Consider the following 18,303-nt stretch of genomic DNA (forward strand, 5'->3'; position numbering starts at 1 on the left):
GCACCAAGGATTGCTGGAGTATCCAGATTCTAATGTTTGCGGACGATACTCTACTAATCTTAAGAACCCCTGTGAGTCTACAGAGAGAACTGGATGCTTTTGCCGCCTTTTGTAAAATCAGGGGCCTAGAAATTAATCCGTCAAATACAAAATATATGGGAATTAATCCACACCAGTCCTTTAGAGGCAGAATGATGATTGAGGGTTCCCCAATAGAACAGGTCAAACACTTTGACTATTTGGGCATGAGTGACTGACACCTTGACCTGGGGGTCGCAAATGGGGAAGAGTAAACCAGCCCTCATTCAGAGAGCATAGCTAATTGACAGGAAATATAAGGCCATCGCTGGTGGCGCAGTGTCACCAGCTTTGGAAATCTATAGAGCTACTGCGGTGGCAACAGCCATTAATGGGCGGAGATTTGAGGATATGTTGACCCAACCATACTCACTACAGTTGAGAATAAATTTATCAGGGGCCTTTTCAACTTACTGCTGAGCACTCCTCTTGTCCCATTGAGGTTGGACCTAGCTCTGAATTGTATTCATAAGGTGGCCTTTCTAAGACCTCTCATTTGGTCAACAACATAGCTAGCGCCCTACAGGGAGTCTTTGATAGATCTAATGTCATGGGATAGACATGTCCAATCTCCATGGTTGAATCATGTTAAGAATCAGTGTGAGGTACTGAAAATGGAATTCTCCAGTGGAAATGGCTAAAAATGTTACCCTGGAACTAAAAAAAAAAGTGTATTGGGAATATGTCATGGTGCGAGTCTGGTCTGACTACAACGAGGGGAGCCTAACTGGACAGTTCTTGAGCCATAAATGCTCACCAAACTTTGAACTATATATGGATATAATTTAACCCCTTGCTGCTAAGCTTCTATATTTACATTTTAGAAGTGGCACATTACCATTAAGATCATTTAGAACAAAAGGAGATCAACTAGGTTGCTCCCCAGCGCACTGCCCGTACTGTCCACAGGAAATAGAATCAGTAGATAATGTCTTGTTATTCTCCCCCAGATATTCACTGCCAAGGAAGAAATATATAACCCCTCTGTGCAAAGCTGGAGGACAATGAGGCATTACTGGGAGGCATGGAGAATCCTGAAAAGTGATAAGAAGGAAATAATAGTTTTTGGGGTAGCACGTTTCTTGGAGTGGACATGAAAAATAAGATCAAAAGGGTTGCCTTTGGGGAACTTCTAATCTGTTTTGCTCGGAAGAGGTATAAATGGTATAAGTGCACATTATAGCGCTCAGAGGTGCCAATGTGATAGTTGTAAGAATGCCAACTATCTACTCCTGATATTAACGACTGAATGTCATTGAGTAATAAGTCACATGAAAGCAGCAATAAGTCACATGAAAGAAGCTTTTATTTGCCTTTGTTCTTGGTTGGAGGGTTGGGTTTTATGGTAATTGGGCTTAAGTATGGTTAGTGTTTGTATCATGAAGCCGATTTAGGGTTTATATTTTATATTGTTTTAGAACTGTCTACATATTAATTGGTTAATTAATAGATTAAGAGCATCATGTCAGTAGCTTGCCTACAGGACTCTAAAATACTTGAAGCTGGCCTGGACATTCGAGCTGGCATGGTGGACCCTTTTAATCTACCTCAAAAACTTTCTAGAGGCTCCGGTGGAATCTAGGCTGCTTTATTTGATGGCTATGTTTGTGTGATTGTAGTCGTACGTATCTGCATGGTCAATTTTATATATGTTTTTATTTTATTGTACTTATATGGTTATTCGTCCAAAATAAAGTTTAAGTATTACTAGTGTGATCCACATACTTGTGGCATGAGAAATTGAAGGATTGGCTCAGGTCCGATGAAGGAGAGAGGTACATGTTGAATGAGAGAATGGGGAAAATGGACCTTGGGGAACTCCACAGTGAAGGGTGGGAGGAACTGATGTGCAAGGGGGTGGAAATTTCAAGCTTTTTCTTGAGGTAGGAAACAATTCATTATACAGGGAGTGCAGAATTATTAGGCAAGTTGTATTTTTGAGGATTAATTTTATTATTGAACAACAACCATGTTCTCAATGAACCCAAAAAACTCATTAATATTAAAGCTGAATATTTTTGGAAGTAGTTTTTAGTTTGTTTTTAGTTTTAGCTATGTTAGGGGGATATCTGTGTGTGTAGGTGACTATTACTGTGCATAATTATTAGGCAACTTAACAAAAAAAAAATATATACCCATTTCAATTATTTATTATTACCAGTGAAACCAATATAACATCTCAACATTCACAAATATACATTTCTGACATTCAAAAACAAAACAAAAACAAATCAGTGACCAATATAGCCACCTTTCTTTGCAAGGACACTCAAAAGCCTGCCATCCATGGATTCTGTCAGTGTTTTGATCTGTTCACCATCAACATTGCGTGCAGCAGCAACCACAGCCTCCCAGACACTGTTCAGAGAGGTGTACTGTTTTCCCTCCTTGTAAATCTCACATTTGATGATGGACCACAGGTTCTCAATGGGTTTCAGATCAGGTGAACAAGGAGGCCATGTCATTAGATTTCCTTCTTTTATACCCTTTCTTGCCAGCCACGCTGTGGAGTACTTGGACGCGTGTGATGGAGCATTGTCCTGCATGAAAATCATGTTTTTCTTGAAGGATGCAGACTTCTTCCTGTACCACTGCTTGAAGAAGGTGTCTTCCAGGAACTGGCAGTAGGACTGGGAGTTGAGCTTGACTCCATCCTCAACCCGAAAAGGCCCCACAAGCTCATCTTTGATGATACCAGCACAAACCAGTACTCCACCTCCACCTTGCTGGCGTCTGAGTCGGACTGGAGCTCTCTGCCCTTTACCAATCCAGCCACGGGCCCATCCATCTGGCCCATCAAGACTCACTCTCATTTCATCAGTCCATAAAACCTTAGAAAAATCAGTCTTGAGATATTTATTGGCCCAGTCTTGACGTTTCAGCTTGTGTGTCTTGTTCAGTGGTGGTCGTCTTTCAGCCTTTCTTACCTTGGCCATGTCTCTGAGTATTGCACACCTTGTGCTTTTGGGCACTCCAGTGATGTTGCAGCTCTGAAATATGGCCAAACTGGTGGCAAGTGGCATCGTGGCAGCTGCACGCTTGACTTTTCTCAGTTCATGGGCAGTTATTTTGCGCCTTGGTTTTTCCACACGCTTCTTGCGACCCTGTTGACTATTTTGAATGAAACGCTTGATTGTTCGATGATCACGCTTCAGAAGCTTTGCAATTTTAAGAGTGCTGCATCCCTCTGCAAGATATCTCACTATTTTTGACTTTTTGGAGCCTGTCAAGTCCTTCTTTTGACCCATTTTGCCAAAGGAAAGGAAGTTGCCTAATAATTATGCACACCTGATATAGGGTGTTGATGTCATTAGACCACACCCCTTCTCATTACAGAGATGCACATCACCTAATATGCTTAATTGGTAGTAGGCTTTCGAGCCTATACAGCTTGGAGTAAGACAACATGCATAAAGAGGATGATGTGGTCAAAATACTCATTTGCCTAATAATTCTGCACTCCCTGTAGTGCATTTGCTCACATTCTGATATCGTTACGCCTGTGTAGAAGAGTCAGTTGGTAGACTGTGTCAAGTGCTGCTGATAGATTAATGTGTAGCAGAGCTGCAACCGAATTTTGTCCGCAGTAAGTTATAGACCATCCCAAATAGATATCTGGGTGGATATGCTACCAGGTCTGAAGTCAGATTGCTGATCTAACATCAGGTTATTAGCTATAGTACAATGGTAGAGTTGTAAAAACACTGTTCTTCTAAATAGTTTTCCCAGAAATGGGCCACTGGATAGTGACCAGTCGTTTGCTGGGTTAAACATGTTAAGATTAATCTTCTGGATGAATGGTTTGATGTATAAGGTTTTTTAGTTCCGGAAGAAGTGTCTAAGCCCCAATGATTTTTTAGAATGTTTCTAGTTACTTCTTCTGCACAAGTTTTTTGAAGGATGTCTTTAGAGATTTTTCAAGCAACACAACCCAAAGGATAATCCTGATGATCAAGTTGCATTGATGATGTCTGAGAGCATTGTACAGAGGGCTAGGATAGGCAGATTCAAGTCATCCATACATTGGCTGTTTTGTTCTTATGGTAAGTTTCCCTATTCTTGATATGAATTTTGTGGCATTTTTGTCATAGAAGGATGTGTTGATGGGGTCTGTAAATTCTGGCACTTTAGGTTTACAGAATCTTCAAGGATCTTTTAGAGTTTCTTTGATGAGCAATCTGCCTCCATGACATGAGTGGATTAGTGGCATATTTTGGTGGTCCTCATAGCTGCTTTGTATATTGTTATATCACACAGAAGAACCTTGTCTGTTTCATTCCTTGATTTCCATAACTTTTGTCATAGAGCACTGAGTTCTGTTTTCATTTGTTTAAATTTGTCGTTATTCCACGTGTTTTTCTCTTAGAGTTGTCCAGTCCAGGAAGAGGTTTTTAATGGCATCAGGTAGACCAGTCATGAAAAAAATCAATGTGTAAAAGAAGGATACATGTTATGGATCCACATTGATTGAAGTGGTTTCTAGGTGGCATTAAAGAGCTGGTAGGTCCAGTTTCTTCCATTGTCTATATCTGGTGGTGGTGTTGAGTGTTGCCTTTGGCATAAATTGTTCCTGTCTGGCATGAAAATTTTAAAAGAGATGATAGGGTGGTCACACCAGTTGATCAGGGACTTATCAGTTATACATGCCTTGTCCAAAGGGGGGAATATGATTTCCAATATATGACCAGCAGCATGAGGGTGGCCTGATACAATTTGCTGGCAGTTGAATGCCTCTAGACTGAAAGTAATGAAAATTGCTCCCAGATACTAAGGTCTCCCAGGAAATATAAGTTAGGGTGTTTCAGTAGGGACCTGGTACTGTGCACGGTAATATATCTTTAAATGTTTCTTGGCAGGAAGGCATTATGAGTAAGGACCAGGTGATATCTAGGGTGGGATGACATCTAACTAACAGGTATTCTCAGTCTGTTCTGTTGACATCACAGATGCAGGGATGCCTTTATTGATTTCTTTTGAATGACTTTCATGTCTGTTCCCACTTTGCCAGTATGATTTTTGCTGGTAACACATATACAGGTGGGGTAGCTTAGTGGCAGATGGGCGCAGACTTGTTGCTGAGTCATGGTTCTGTGATGAATGCATTCTGGCTTTGGTTCTCAGAGAAGATCAACTATATTGAAGCAGTTCTTGTTTATGAATCTCCTGTTGAACAATGGCTAATTTAATTGCTGATTCTTTGTTTTCTTGTTGTCAATGAAGGGGTGATGGTGGGTACTAGAGGAGAAATGAAGGCAAGGAGGATAAAAGTAGAGGTGTTGGAGTGCTGATGTGTTAATAATTCATGGTCATCTGTGAAGAAGGGGGTTCAGATCTACATGCTGGTAGGGCTGAATGTGGGGTGGCTGGGTTGATGCTACTGGGTCGGCATGGGGTTTGGATGGGAAAGGGGCGATCAGGCATCCAAGCAATCATGCCTTCCATCCTTTTGTCTTGAGTCTCCTCTTGGTGAGTGACTTTGTAGAATTCCTCCACTTGGAATGTGCTGTTCTGAGGATAGTTACTGATGAGTCCTTAGGTGAGCTCTGTGTTTGTAGTTCTCTTGTTGGTGCATTAGTAGTAGTGTTTCGTGGCTTAGGTGTTCTTGCAGATCTCTTGATTCCTTGCTTGGTGATGGTTATAGGTATTGTTACCCTGAGGGTTGTAGTATGTTGCTCTGAAACCAGTTTAGTCTGAATGTTCATGTTATTTAATAGTGGTGGTTGTCCTCACTCTGTAGATTTATTTTACACAGAAAGTTGTCTTTTCTCTGTGTGTCTTCCACACCTTTTAGTATGGGTAAAATCAGGGAGCGATTCTCCCTACCTCCTAGAAATGTTATAGGGTGTACCCAAGAGCAGCTATCTCCCACCTCATAGCTTTCATATGGGCTGTGGCCAACAGTGTCTACCTCTGCCTTATTAGTGTGCCTCTGAACTGAATAGGAGAATATATCCTACCTCCTACTCTCATTGAAGGATGTGTGGGAGGTGGGGATCTTACCTGGTGTTCTGAGGTTGTAAGATATTCTCCTTACCTTACGACGACGCAGTCTGCATACCACCGTGTCCTACCACAGTGACGCTGAGTATCCCAGCAGGGATGCCTCTCTCCATTGGCTGGACTAAGTATGCGGTAGAATCCTCAGCTGGCACCATATTGGAGTTCTGCTTGTTCCCGCATACAGGCTCCTAGCATATGTTGTATGCAGGAACCTTATCCAAAATCCGTATAAAATTAGGGAAAGGCACATTAACATTTATTTTTTCAGTGAATTTCTACTTTTTAAATGTAAAGTACTGTTTTATTATCATACCTTACTATGCCAACTCCATGCTGCGCTTGTGGCCAGGTCCTGCACCCAGTCTTTCACAATGCTCCAATTCCACAACGCACATGGCCCTTGGCCATGCGCGTTGCTGCACCCAACGCCTTATGGATCTGCGCAGGGCCTGGCCGCCCATCCCCCTCGTAGGCAGTGAACACTCTCCAAACGTGGATACTTGAAACTCCCGAACAAATATTTTTCTTATTTTTTAACCGCTGCCCTACCCCCTTGTTTTTTTATTAATTCTGGAACACAGGAAAGAATCACAGTTTCCCAAGTTTGCGGCCACAACATTTTCCTCTGTCTGCAGCAAGCCAATGAGATTGCCTGTTTTGGCCTAGCGGATCTGTGGGATTCTACGGATTCTTTGCAGAAGTACTGTGCCACTTTATATGCATACATTTTTTATCTTAATTTCACAAAACCCCTAAACGGATTTACAACAGATTGCAAAAGGCACGCTTTCTGGACCAGGATCTAACATTCTACCACATTTCTTGGAATTCCGTTCAACCGTTTTTGCTGTATCACTGTTAAATGTTCCTATGGAAAGGAGAAAACAAGTTTTGGGACCTCTGCTTTTTCTCAGAGTCCTGCTTGTAGGATCACCCCGAAACTTTTCAGAAAGGAGCTGAAGTCGATTAACCTTTTTTTTGGGGGGGGGAAACATAGTGCTAATTCGTCAAACTGCGCCAAGGTTATTAGCAAACAAAAAAATCCATTTCCTATGGGAGGATGGTCTTATCTATAAATGCACAGTAGCAACTGCCACTGTTTTTTATATATTTATATATATGGCTCTGGGTAGTTATAGTTAAGTCAACATTTCCATAGGAAATGCGTTTATTGGGTTGCTAATAACTTGGGCCCCCTTTGACAAGTCTCCACAAAACCTTTCAAAAAGATGCTACCTTTTGACTAGTTTGTTCATGGAAAGTTTCAGGATGATCCGTCAAGTGGAGGGTGAGGAAAAAGGGGGGTCCCAAAATGCGAAATCCCAATGCATTTTTCATAGACTTCTTTAAGAACTACTACTGCAAAAATTGCTGAGATATGCTGGCGAACGGAATTACACTAAATTTGGCAGGAAGCTAGATCTTCTTACGCAGATTGTGCTTTTTGTGATTTGGTGTAAATCTGTTCAGTAGTTATTGAGGAATTTAGGTTTAAAAAATATTTGCAAATCTGGGCGGTGGGTCTGTGAGAGGCTTGCGAGAGTCTTGCGGGAGTTTCAGTTTATATATGGGGCATTCTGATTGGCCCAGAAAGCTTTTTTTTTCCCTTGGGCCAATTGGCTTCTGTGGGATATTGACTCCTCGGGGGCGAACACTATGATTGGCTGCCCACAACATCAGAAAAATGTTGCTGGCGGCCATTACAGGACTCAGGGACTTTGTCCCCTGTCCTTAACTTTCAAAAAAGTGATATATATGCTGGGTACGGATACCCTGCCAACTTATACCCCATGGAGGGGACTCAGAGTGACCCCTTCCCACCTGTGTCCAAAATTGAAAAAAAAAGATACTTCTTGCTGTGATCCTGCAAAAATGGCAACCAGGGGCTGCAATGTTTACTTAAGAGGGGAGGGGGCAGCCCCTCTCTCTGAGGTGTATTGGGCCCTGAGGAACACATCCCTCAGGGCTCAATTTATAAAAATGGGGAGGGAGGTACGTGGCCCCCTTCCCTGAGCTGTATTAAGCCCCAGGTACCCCATCTTCTGGGATACGACTTGCTAATTATACAGAGGGAACGCTCAGCCTTCCTCCCCAAGCTGTATTTGGCCATTCCACGGGGGCCCAATGTATTTTTTTTAAGAGGAGGGGGCCCCATGCTCAATTTCCCAAGCTTTTAAAAGGTCCTGGGGAACCCATCGTCCAGGGCCGTCACTTTTTAACAGGAGGGTGGACCGCACAGCCCAGGGCAACCCACCCAGCCACTCCCGAGGGATACAGCACTTTCCCTGCTTGCACCAGGGCAGGCGGGCAGGCAGGGCAGGTTTGCTCCCACCTGGCAGGAGCATTTGTCAAACTCCGGCCAAATGGGAACCAATAGATAGTTTGCTTCCAGCAGGCGGGAGCATTAAAAATGTTCCCGTTGTCCGGGGACAGACTTCTGTTTCCCTGCCTGCAATGATGCGGGCATGGAAACAGATCAACAGATTTCTCCCGCCTAGAGAAAGCAGCATAAATAGTTGCTCCCTGAGGGTAGGAGCAATCCCAGCTCCCACACCATGCAGGGTGCTGCCTGGGGCCAAGAGGGCCCAGGACCTCACGCCACGTCCCTCAACGTGGTGTTTGATGGGTGCTCCAGGTGGGCACCCGGGCATACACCTTTTTAAAATAGAGTCCCTAGGGATGGGGTCCATGGGGCCAAAATGTACTCCCCTTAATTAACCCATTGGGACCCTGGGGATGGTGTTCCAATGGCCAAAAACGGCCTCCTCTTTAATATTAAAAAGGCCCTCGTGGATAGGATCAGCGAGGCCCAACGAGGCTTGGGGAGCAGCCCACGCACCCCCCCCCCTTTAAAATACACAAGGCCCTGCGGGATGGGAGTTAGGGAGGGCAGCCACCTCCCCTTTAAAATAAATATGCCATGAGTGATGTAATATGTAAGGACATATATATATTTATTTTTAAAGCTCTCCCTCCCCCAATCCCATACCACTCTGTATCTCTATCCATCCCTTAAACCTATTGCTAGCCCTTTATAGCCGACCTGCTCCTTAAACCTTAAAACCCCTTACCACCCTCTACTCCTAGCTTTACCTTAAACCCGCTTAGCACCCCCTAAACCCCACCAACCCCTGAACCTAAAAACCTTTTACCACCCTTTACTCTTAGTGATCCCTTAAACCTAAAATTCATTGACAGTATTTACTTATGTCCATCATCCTTTAAACATAATAAACCCTTACTATCCTTTCACCCAATCTAATTATCAACCCTTGACACCTGAGCATGTGTGTGTGTCTGTGTGTGCTCTTTTGTATTTGTGTGTGCTATGTCATTAAAAAAAATATGGTAACTTGCATGCATGATAAAGCACTGCATTGTAAAATAGGCTGTGTGGTACTTAACTGTGTAGTAAAGATTGTGTGGTAAAGGTGCTGCATGATAAAAAAAACTAATTGTAAAAGTCACATTCCTTAGCTAATACTCCCAGCCTATCTCAAAATGTAAGTCACTTCTGTCCTTTACACTTCTTTTATTCACCACAGTCCTAAGCACTGCGTACCATAAAACGATACCTGAACCTCAGCGGTTATAAAACAGGACTTGGAAACACTTACCACATGGGCTCAATACTAAGACAACAAATACATGTCCAACCACACACCCTGTACATGTTATATGTTGCACTTGTAGGGGAAGGGCTTCAGCAACCCGCCTAAGGATAGTAAACTGTATATGAATGCTAAAGTACAATAGCAAAAATATTTAACCGAGAAAACCACTAGATGATCCCATTGCCAACACAACCATAACTAGAATTTTTATTGTTGGATTTGGGGAAGGATCAAGTGTGGCCTGTATGTATGAGGCAAGCTAGAGGAGTTTATGTGGTTCACACATGAAAAAACAAAGCAGTAGCAAAATACTTACGGTGGTGGGTTACGACTGATGTTTTTCTTGACGATTGCATTAGAGGTTATCAAATAGATGAGCTCAGTGCACATCTGCCCGTGCTTGAATGTGGAGTAAAACATAAAGAATGAATAAACATTCTTGTAAAGTGGGCAGTGTGAAGGGAAACACAGCTAGAATCATATCTTTTCTTGAAGAAAACTGAAATGGACTTAGAGAGTGATAGTTTCAGGACCACACAATTTTGTCAAGTGGGGAAATCAGGACTCAGATCCAGATGTCCCAGATCCAGCATTTAGAGTGTAACATTTAGCCAACCATATGGGGCTATTCTAATGCACACAGTAGTGGATTTGTTCAAATTCTATATTATACACCACAAAATATTAACACGGTTTGACAGCTTTTCAGCTGTAGACAAAAGAGAAGTCTACACGTTCAGTGCAGCATTTCATTCTGCCAGCTTCAGGATGTTTCCCTTTCAAATATATTTCTTCTTTTTACCCACAGGGCATTTATACACAGAAGAGAACAGACCCTCAGAAGGTCAAGGAAGATGTTGTTGATTTTGCACGCTTTAAGTGGCCTTTGCTATTTTCTAGGTTTTATGAGGCCTTTAAATTTTCAGGTAAATGCATATTTTCATATTTCTTTTTGTTTTTTGGCTTATAAATGTTGACAAAAGTCATGTTTTTAGGACTTTTTAAATTTAAATCACTTCAGTCTATATTACAATTTAAAAAGAAATAACAGCAGGGCTACCCAGTACAGTCCCAGGAATCTGGTTTAATCACTTAAATATACAACATTTATCTGAGTTCCTCACTTAGGGGTTAGATGTATAAAAAAGTGTTTTTCAGTTTCCTAATACCGAATCCTTGCGATTCGCTATTAGGAAATCGCAAACTGGGATGTACAACAGTGTGTGTAACACTGTTTGCGATTCCCAAATGGGTCGCAAGAGACCTGCCTCATTAATATTCGTGAGGCAGGTCGCAGTTTTCAATCCATTTGGTAATGGCCACAATCACAGGGATGGTGGCCTGCTGGGGTCAGCAGACCACCATGTCTGTGATTGCTTTTAAATAAAGCAATCATTTTTTTTTATATGCAGCCAATTTTCCTAAAAGGAAAATTGAATGCATTTAAAAAAATAAAATTACAAAGTTTTCTTTAATTTTTCAAGAGTAAGCTGTGGTCCATGGGACCACTGCCTGCTCTTAAAAAATGTTTTCGCTACCATTCTCAAAGGGGAAGGAGTCCCTTGGAACTCCTTCCCGTCTGCAAATGACTTACCACCAATTTGAAATTGGTGGCAACTGAGAATATTTTGCGACTGCATTCATGGTCGCAAAACATTCCTACATGCCAGTGCGATTCGGTATTAGGAAGGAACGCCCTTGGCACGCCCCATCCTAATAGCGACTTGCAATCCCTATTTTGCGAGTTGGTAACAAGTTACCGACTCAAAAAATAGGGATGGTACATGGCCAGAAGCCTTTTACCAGTCGCAAACGGTCTGCTGGCCATCTGGCCCTTCGTCTGTTAGTCTATAATTATTCTGGCCACATTCGTTTTTTTGACACCAGTTACTCAAGAACCAACATTCAGCACATGAAATTAATTAAAATGACATGTAAAAGGTCTGACAGAAGATTTTATTTACTAAAGTATCAACATACATTTATTTACGTATTTTAAATTGTGTTAATGAAAACAGAGGAGTATCAAACATAACCTCTACATGACATATATCAACATACATAAATATATAACATATACAAACATATATGTCTTGTACACAGAAATGCATTTAGCAGCAGCTGTTGGACAGCTATAAGCATCTTTAAGCAGGAAGATATTAAAGAAAGTTTATATGTTGTTTGTCCAGTCAGCCCACAATCTTGCCATTTTGATCCTTAAATTCTTATCACTTGGATCACCATTGGGAGTGTTGTCCTCATTCACATCAACAAGGTACCATTGCTCAAAGTTATTACAGTGACCTATGTAGACCTGATAACCAAGTCAGAGAACATCTCCAAAACATCACCCTCAATCCAGCATAGAGATAGCAATCCAAGTATTCTGAAGCACAACATTGCCTTGCTTAATATACAGACATAAAGGTCCCATAGTTAACACAATTACTTTAGAAACGGATATAATCATTACTTTATGGGCATCATAAACCATCAAAATTACTTGCATAAATCTTATGTTGCAGAAAACATATAACACCAAACACGTGCCTTGTAAAGTAATTGTGATATGGCGGGACATTTGTGTCTTGTTACTGTGCCTTTCACATGCTTTCAGTTGGTATCTAAGATAGACTGCTTCTTAGTTCTAAGGCCCTCATTATGACAATGGCGGCGACTGTTAAAGTGGCGGTAATACTGTCAACAGACTGGTGGTAATTACCGCCAAATTATGACCATGGCGGTGATAACTCTCATAGACAGCCTATGTACCACATCAGCCACCAGGGCATTGACAGCACTGATCACGGCGGCAGCCATCATCAGCCAGGCGGAAGACAAGGTACCGGCCATCCATGTTATGACATAGCAAATCACCACGATTTCAGGGGTGGTACCAACGCCATCAAAAGCCTGGCGGAAACACTGCACACAAGACGAAAGACTCACCATCAGAGACACAGACAAGATAAACGCTGCTTGGAACCGGAACTTCATGTCTTCCTGATGCTCTTCTACGCCTTGCTCCTCCTGGAACACCAACGCTGACGAAGATGACAACGGTGCGTACAGCCACCTAGCACACAAGGGAGGGTGGGAAGAAAAGGAGCATGACACACACACACACACGCACAACACACACTATTCACACACACCATAGACACAACCAGCTGCAGAGGAAAACCAGTGTCACAGGACACACGTCATAATAATGCAAGGACAACATATAGGCATAACTGATATTGTATTTTGATGCCAAAGCCACCATATTGTCAATGTGATAAAATAAATTGGAGTAAATGTTCAGAAAGGGCCAATGGCCAGTCCAAAGTACAAAAGGCCCACATGGCCACAGTCCGAGCCCCAACTTGTTTTCTGATAATATCCGCACTACACTGTGCAGGGGCATCATGATGGAAAAGGGCAGGCACCTCAGGGGGAAGAGGAGGGGGAGGCACCTCAGCTGAAGTTGGGAACTTGCCCACTGGTTCTGGAGGGGGCTCCATTCCCATTTTCCCATGCTTGGGAGTGCAAGGCCACAGTCACTGAGATGGGGAACTTGCCTACTGGTTCTGGAGGGGGCTCCATGCCCATTGTCCTATGCTGGGGAGTGCAAGGTCACAGTCTCTGAGGTGGGGAACTTGCCCACTGGTTCTGGAGGGGGCTCCATGCCCATTTTCCTATGCTGGGGAGTGCAAGGTCACAGTTTCTAAGATGGGGAACTTGCCCACCAGTTCTGGAGGGGGCTTCATGCCCATTTTCCTATGCTGGGGAGTGCAAGGTCACAGTCTCTGAGGTGGGGAACTTGCACACTGGTTCTGGAGGGGGCTCCATGCCCATTTTCCTTTGCTGGGGAGTGCAAGGCCACAGTCTCTGAGGTGGGGAACTTGCCCACTGGTTCTGGAGGGGGCTCCTTGTACAACTGTCCCTGGAGGGTGTCCTACATGCCCTCTGCTGGAGGTGAGGGCTGCTGTGTCCCAGCTGGAGGTGAGGGCTGCTGTGTTCCAGCTGGAGGTGAGGGCTGCTGTGTCCCAACTGGAGGTGAGGGCTCCTTGGCCACTGCTGTTGGAGGGGGCCTTTTGCCTCTCTTAGTTGGTGGAGTGGGATCCTTCCCTTTCCTGGGTGGTAGAGTGGCATCCTTCCCTTTCTTGGGTGGTGGAGTGGGATAATTCCCTTTCTTGGGTGGTGGAGTGGGATCCTTCCCTTTCTTGGGTGGTGGGGTGGGATCCTTCGCTTTCTTGCCTCCACGACTAGGAGGTGCCTCCACTGTCCCCATGGACTGTTTGCCTGAGGTGCTGGGCTGGGTCGTTGGGACCCTGCTGTTACGGGCAGACAGGGGGGTGCAGGGAGGGGGCGAGATGTCAAGTTGGCAAGGAAAAGCTTATTAGGGATGGTGGGGCGGGATGAGGGAGGAGGGAGTAGGAATGGGAGTGAAGGTTGAGGGAGTGGTTGTTGGAGGTGTACATCTGCTGGACTTGGGTGCAGGTGCATGGGCAGTGTGCTGATGTGAGGTGGATGGCTGTTGGGTGAGTGTGTGTGTTTGTGTCTCTAAGAAGGGGGCAGACAGGGTGGGAGAGGACACAGGGGACACTTGGATGGATGTTGTGGAGGTGTCTGCAAGTGAGGTGTGTGTGCTGCTTGGTGTGGTGATGGTGATTATTGATGCAGTGCATGCAGGTGTGAGTGCGGATGGGACTGTGAGGGAGGAGGAGGGTTAGACAGTGGAGGCAGTGTATGTTATTGTGTGTGCAACTGTCTGTTGTTTGTGTGAGTGCTTGTGGCCTGAAGTGTGCTGCCTGTGTTTGTCTGTGCCACTCTTGTGTGATGTTTTGTGTGCATGCTCGTCTGTATGTGTGTACGGGATGAGTTGGGGTTGAGGAGACTGGGACTGGGAAGTGGTAGTTGGTGGGGGGATGGTAGGAACAGGGACAATGGCTGCTATCTCTGCTGGGCTGCCAATCCACCATGGATGCCATCCAGGAATGCATTGCATTGCTGCATCTGGGATGCCAGCCCCTGGATGGCATTCACAATGGTTTACTGCTCTACAGAGATTGATCTCAGGAGGTCAGTAGCTTCAGTGAGGGCAGCAGGGCTCACTGGGGCAGGGCCTGAGGTGCCTGGGGCGAAAGAGATGCCCACCCTCCTGGGTGAGCAGGCACGGGCAACTCAGTGAGGGGCTACTGGGAGGGCAGTGCTGGATCAGGGGTGGCGGCTGTAGGTGGGGTGTTCCCAGAGGTGTCCGCCACCACCAGGGAGCTTCCATCGGACGAGGAATCAGAGTCAGTGATGTCACCTCCTGTCTCCGCCGTGGTGCTCCCCTCACCCTCCATCCCACTGGTTCCCTCGGGTTCAGTGGGCTCTGCCTCCTGGGTCCTGTGGGATGCAGCTCCCTCTGTCACCGGTGCCCCTGCTCCTCTGCCAGATGATGCTAATGCACACATGGACAGAATGACAGAAGAAAAAAGGGGGGGGGGGGAGAGAAAGGGAACACTGGGTCAATTACAGCACCAGCACCACAGATGGCATACACATTACGGTCACACACAGGGATCAGGATTGAGTACTATGCATCGCACTGGCATTCCATTGGCTAGGTACCACGGCAAAATGAGAGCCAAACACCAACTACACCCCTCCTTGGACCCCCTAAGCCCTGTCTGTCGTGGAATGCAACCTAGCTAGGTTACCAGATTTTGCAATACACCCATTACCCTTAAGCTGGATCACGCTGCAATGTCTGACCCGGCATTAAGGGGCACTCACTTACTGACACCCACCACTGGGATCCCATGCCACCTACCAATTATAGGTGTAACACCCACTGTACTCACCCCCTTGTGGCTGCTGTGCTGCCCTCAAGCGCCCATCCAGCTCTGGGTAGGCCACCGCCAGTATGCAGGCCACCGGGGGTCAGTTTCCGACAGGCACCCCGCCCTCATTGGGAGGCCCAGGGTTGGGAGGCCATCCCCAGCTGGGCCTCTGTGGTCTTCCGGGCCCAGCGTCTCAGGTCCTCCCACCTTTTCCTACAGTGTGTGCTCCGCCTGCTGTAGACCCCCAGGGTCCACACGTCCTTGGCGATGGCATGCCACAATCCATTCTTCTGATGGGTGCTGACCTGCAGAGGTAATACAGACAGGAGGACACCATTACACATACAATCCAGCCTGTCAAACATATGGCCCACAAATCCCATTTCCACCTCCATCGGCACACACATCACCCGTCGCCCACCATGTACACTACCACCAGACATACCACCCCACCAAATGACACGATGCTTGCACAACATCTCCATGCAACCTTGTCACATGCATCGTGCCCATGATGTACTCACCTGTTGGTCTGAAGGCCCATATAGCTGTCCATACTGGGGTAGGAACCCATCCAACAAGCACTTCAACTCCTCCGAAGTGAAGGCAGGGGCCCTTTCCCCAGTCACATGGGCCGTGATAGGATCCAAACACAGGTCACAGCAGCACACGCAGTGTAGTTTTTGTCCTGTGGAAAGTCAGGAATCAAGTGAGGTCATAGATACAAAATGGCAGTCACGTCCACGGCGGTGTACACCGTCACTGCCGCCAGTGATCCCCATTGGCCACTGTACACCATAGAGCCCCATATTAGCCAATGACGAATAGCACGGCGGTGCAAGACCTTATTCCGCCATGATGCACAACGTCGGCGGAGTTACCTCACTTCCACCTGTCCGTACATACAGGGCAGGCGTTCGCCATTTTATGGTGGTGGACAACATTCAGATAATCGAGAACTGCGCCATTGCTATGATTTGCACATACATTGCCATTCCCATTGTGCCAGCACATTAATGCTCAATGTACACTGAGGTGGCAGTTCCATTGTTCAAATTGTGACACCTTACTCACTCTTGTGTCCCTTTAATACCTACCACTGCGGATGAATAGGAGGAGGAGACAAGACCCCCTGTACAGACCCCTTGTGGTCTTGGCTACACTGAAGGACAGGCACATAATACTGGCCTATAAACTGGACAGGGCCACAATCACAGAGCTGTGTGCTCAATTGGAGGCTGATCTGATATCAGCTATCCGTCATCCCACTGGGATCCCCCTTCTTGTGCAAGTTCTGTCTGTGCTCCATTTCGTGGCAACTGGTTCTTTCCAAGTGACAGTGGGCTTGACAGCAGGAATGTCACAGCCAATGTTCTCAATCGTGCTGGCAAGGGTTTTGGCTGCCCTGCTCAAACACATGTGCAACTACATTGCTTTCCCCAAGGAGGAAGATTTGGCCACTGTGAAGGCAGTATTCTATGCAGTGGGACATATACCTAATATTGTTGGGGCGACTGACGGAACACATATAGCGTTTGTCTCACCCCCTCACCGCCACAATGAACAGACGTTCAGGAATCGGAAGAGTTTTCACTCACTCAATGTGCAACAGGTGTGCCTGGCTGACCAATACATCTCCAACGTCACTGCCAAATATCCTGGGTTGGTGCATGACACCTTCGTCCTGAGGAATAGCAGCATCCCAAATGTGATGGCTCATCTACAGAGGCACGGTGTGTGGCTAATAGATGAGCCTGAGTCCCCTCCCAATGAATGTCAGTGTATGCCTTCAGGAGTTAACCCCATACCATTGTGTAAGGCTAATGACTGTCGCTCAATACTTGCAGGTGACTCTAGCTACCCAAACCTAATGTGGCTCATGACCCCTGTGAGGAATGGCAGTACAGGGGCTGAGAATCGGTATAACGATGCACATGGGTGAACCAGAAGAATTATTGAAAAGACCTTCGGTCTCCTGAAGCCCAGGATCAGATGCCTCCATCTGACAGGTGGATCCCTGTGCTACTCACCCGAGAAGGTCTGCCAGATAGTAGTAGAATGCTGCATGTTGCACAACCTGGCCCTCAGACAACATGTGCCTTATATGCAGGAGGAGGAGATTGGAAATATCCCTGTGGCAGCAGTGGACCCTAAGGGCAGTCAGGATGAGAAGGCAGAGGATGAGAATGTGGACAGCAGAACATCAGTTATAGGTCAATACTTCCAATGACACACAGGTGAGACAGTGTAACTGACCATTCCTCTGACTATTGATGTTTTCTGTGTGGCTGTAGCAGGATGGCATTCACTTCCTTTGCATCTCAACTGACTGTCACCTATGTCTTCTCATTTTGAAGATGTGGGTGTTATCACAACTGTGTACTGATGTGATGACTACAGACAGCTACAGGTCTACATTTGTATGATATCACAGTGTTCAGATCATTTGCACTAGATGTGACTGTTTCCATAATTGCACATTTTCATAACATAAAACGCTTTCACTCATGTTGTTTTCAAGGGTGTTTATTGTAGTGCAAATTAGAAACGGTGAGGTGCAATGGAATGGGGTGATGGTAGAGGTAAGTCCAGGGCATTGGTACAGTCTGTTTGTAGCACAGGTCCAGTGTCCAAGGAGCCATAGAGAGGGGAGCAAAAGCAGTTCAGAGTGGACAAGGGGACAGTGTCGGACACAAGGGGGACAATCAGGAGAGTCTTGTTTTCTGGCGGTGGTCTTGGTCTTGGCAAGTGTCTCTGGGTTCTGTCTGGGTCGCAGGGAACGTTTGCGTAGTAGTTCA

General features: G+C 45.5%; 1 protein-coding gene across 1 annotated transcript in view; it reads left to right on the plus strand.

Moving 5' to 3' along the window:
- The window catches only part of MYO7A (myosin VIIA), a 434,990-nt gene that overhangs the window by 271,374 nt on the left and 145,313 nt on the right, over nucleotides 1-18,303 (plus strand). Inside the window, exon 33 of the mRNA XM_069203910.1 lies at nucleotides 10,501-10,618. Coding sequence (XP_069060011.1) covers nucleotides 10,501-10,618 — 118 coding nt within the window. The remainder of the gene's footprint in view (nucleotides 1-10,500; nucleotides 10,619-18,303) is intronic.

Source organism: Pleurodeles waltl, chromosome 8 (assembly GCF_031143425.1).
Source record: "Pleurodeles waltl isolate 20211129_DDA chromosome 8, aPleWal1.hap1.20221129, whole genome shotgun sequence".
In the NCBI taxonomy this organism is placed as follows: Eukaryota; Metazoa; Chordata; class Amphibia; order Caudata; family Salamandridae; genus Pleurodeles; species Pleurodeles waltl.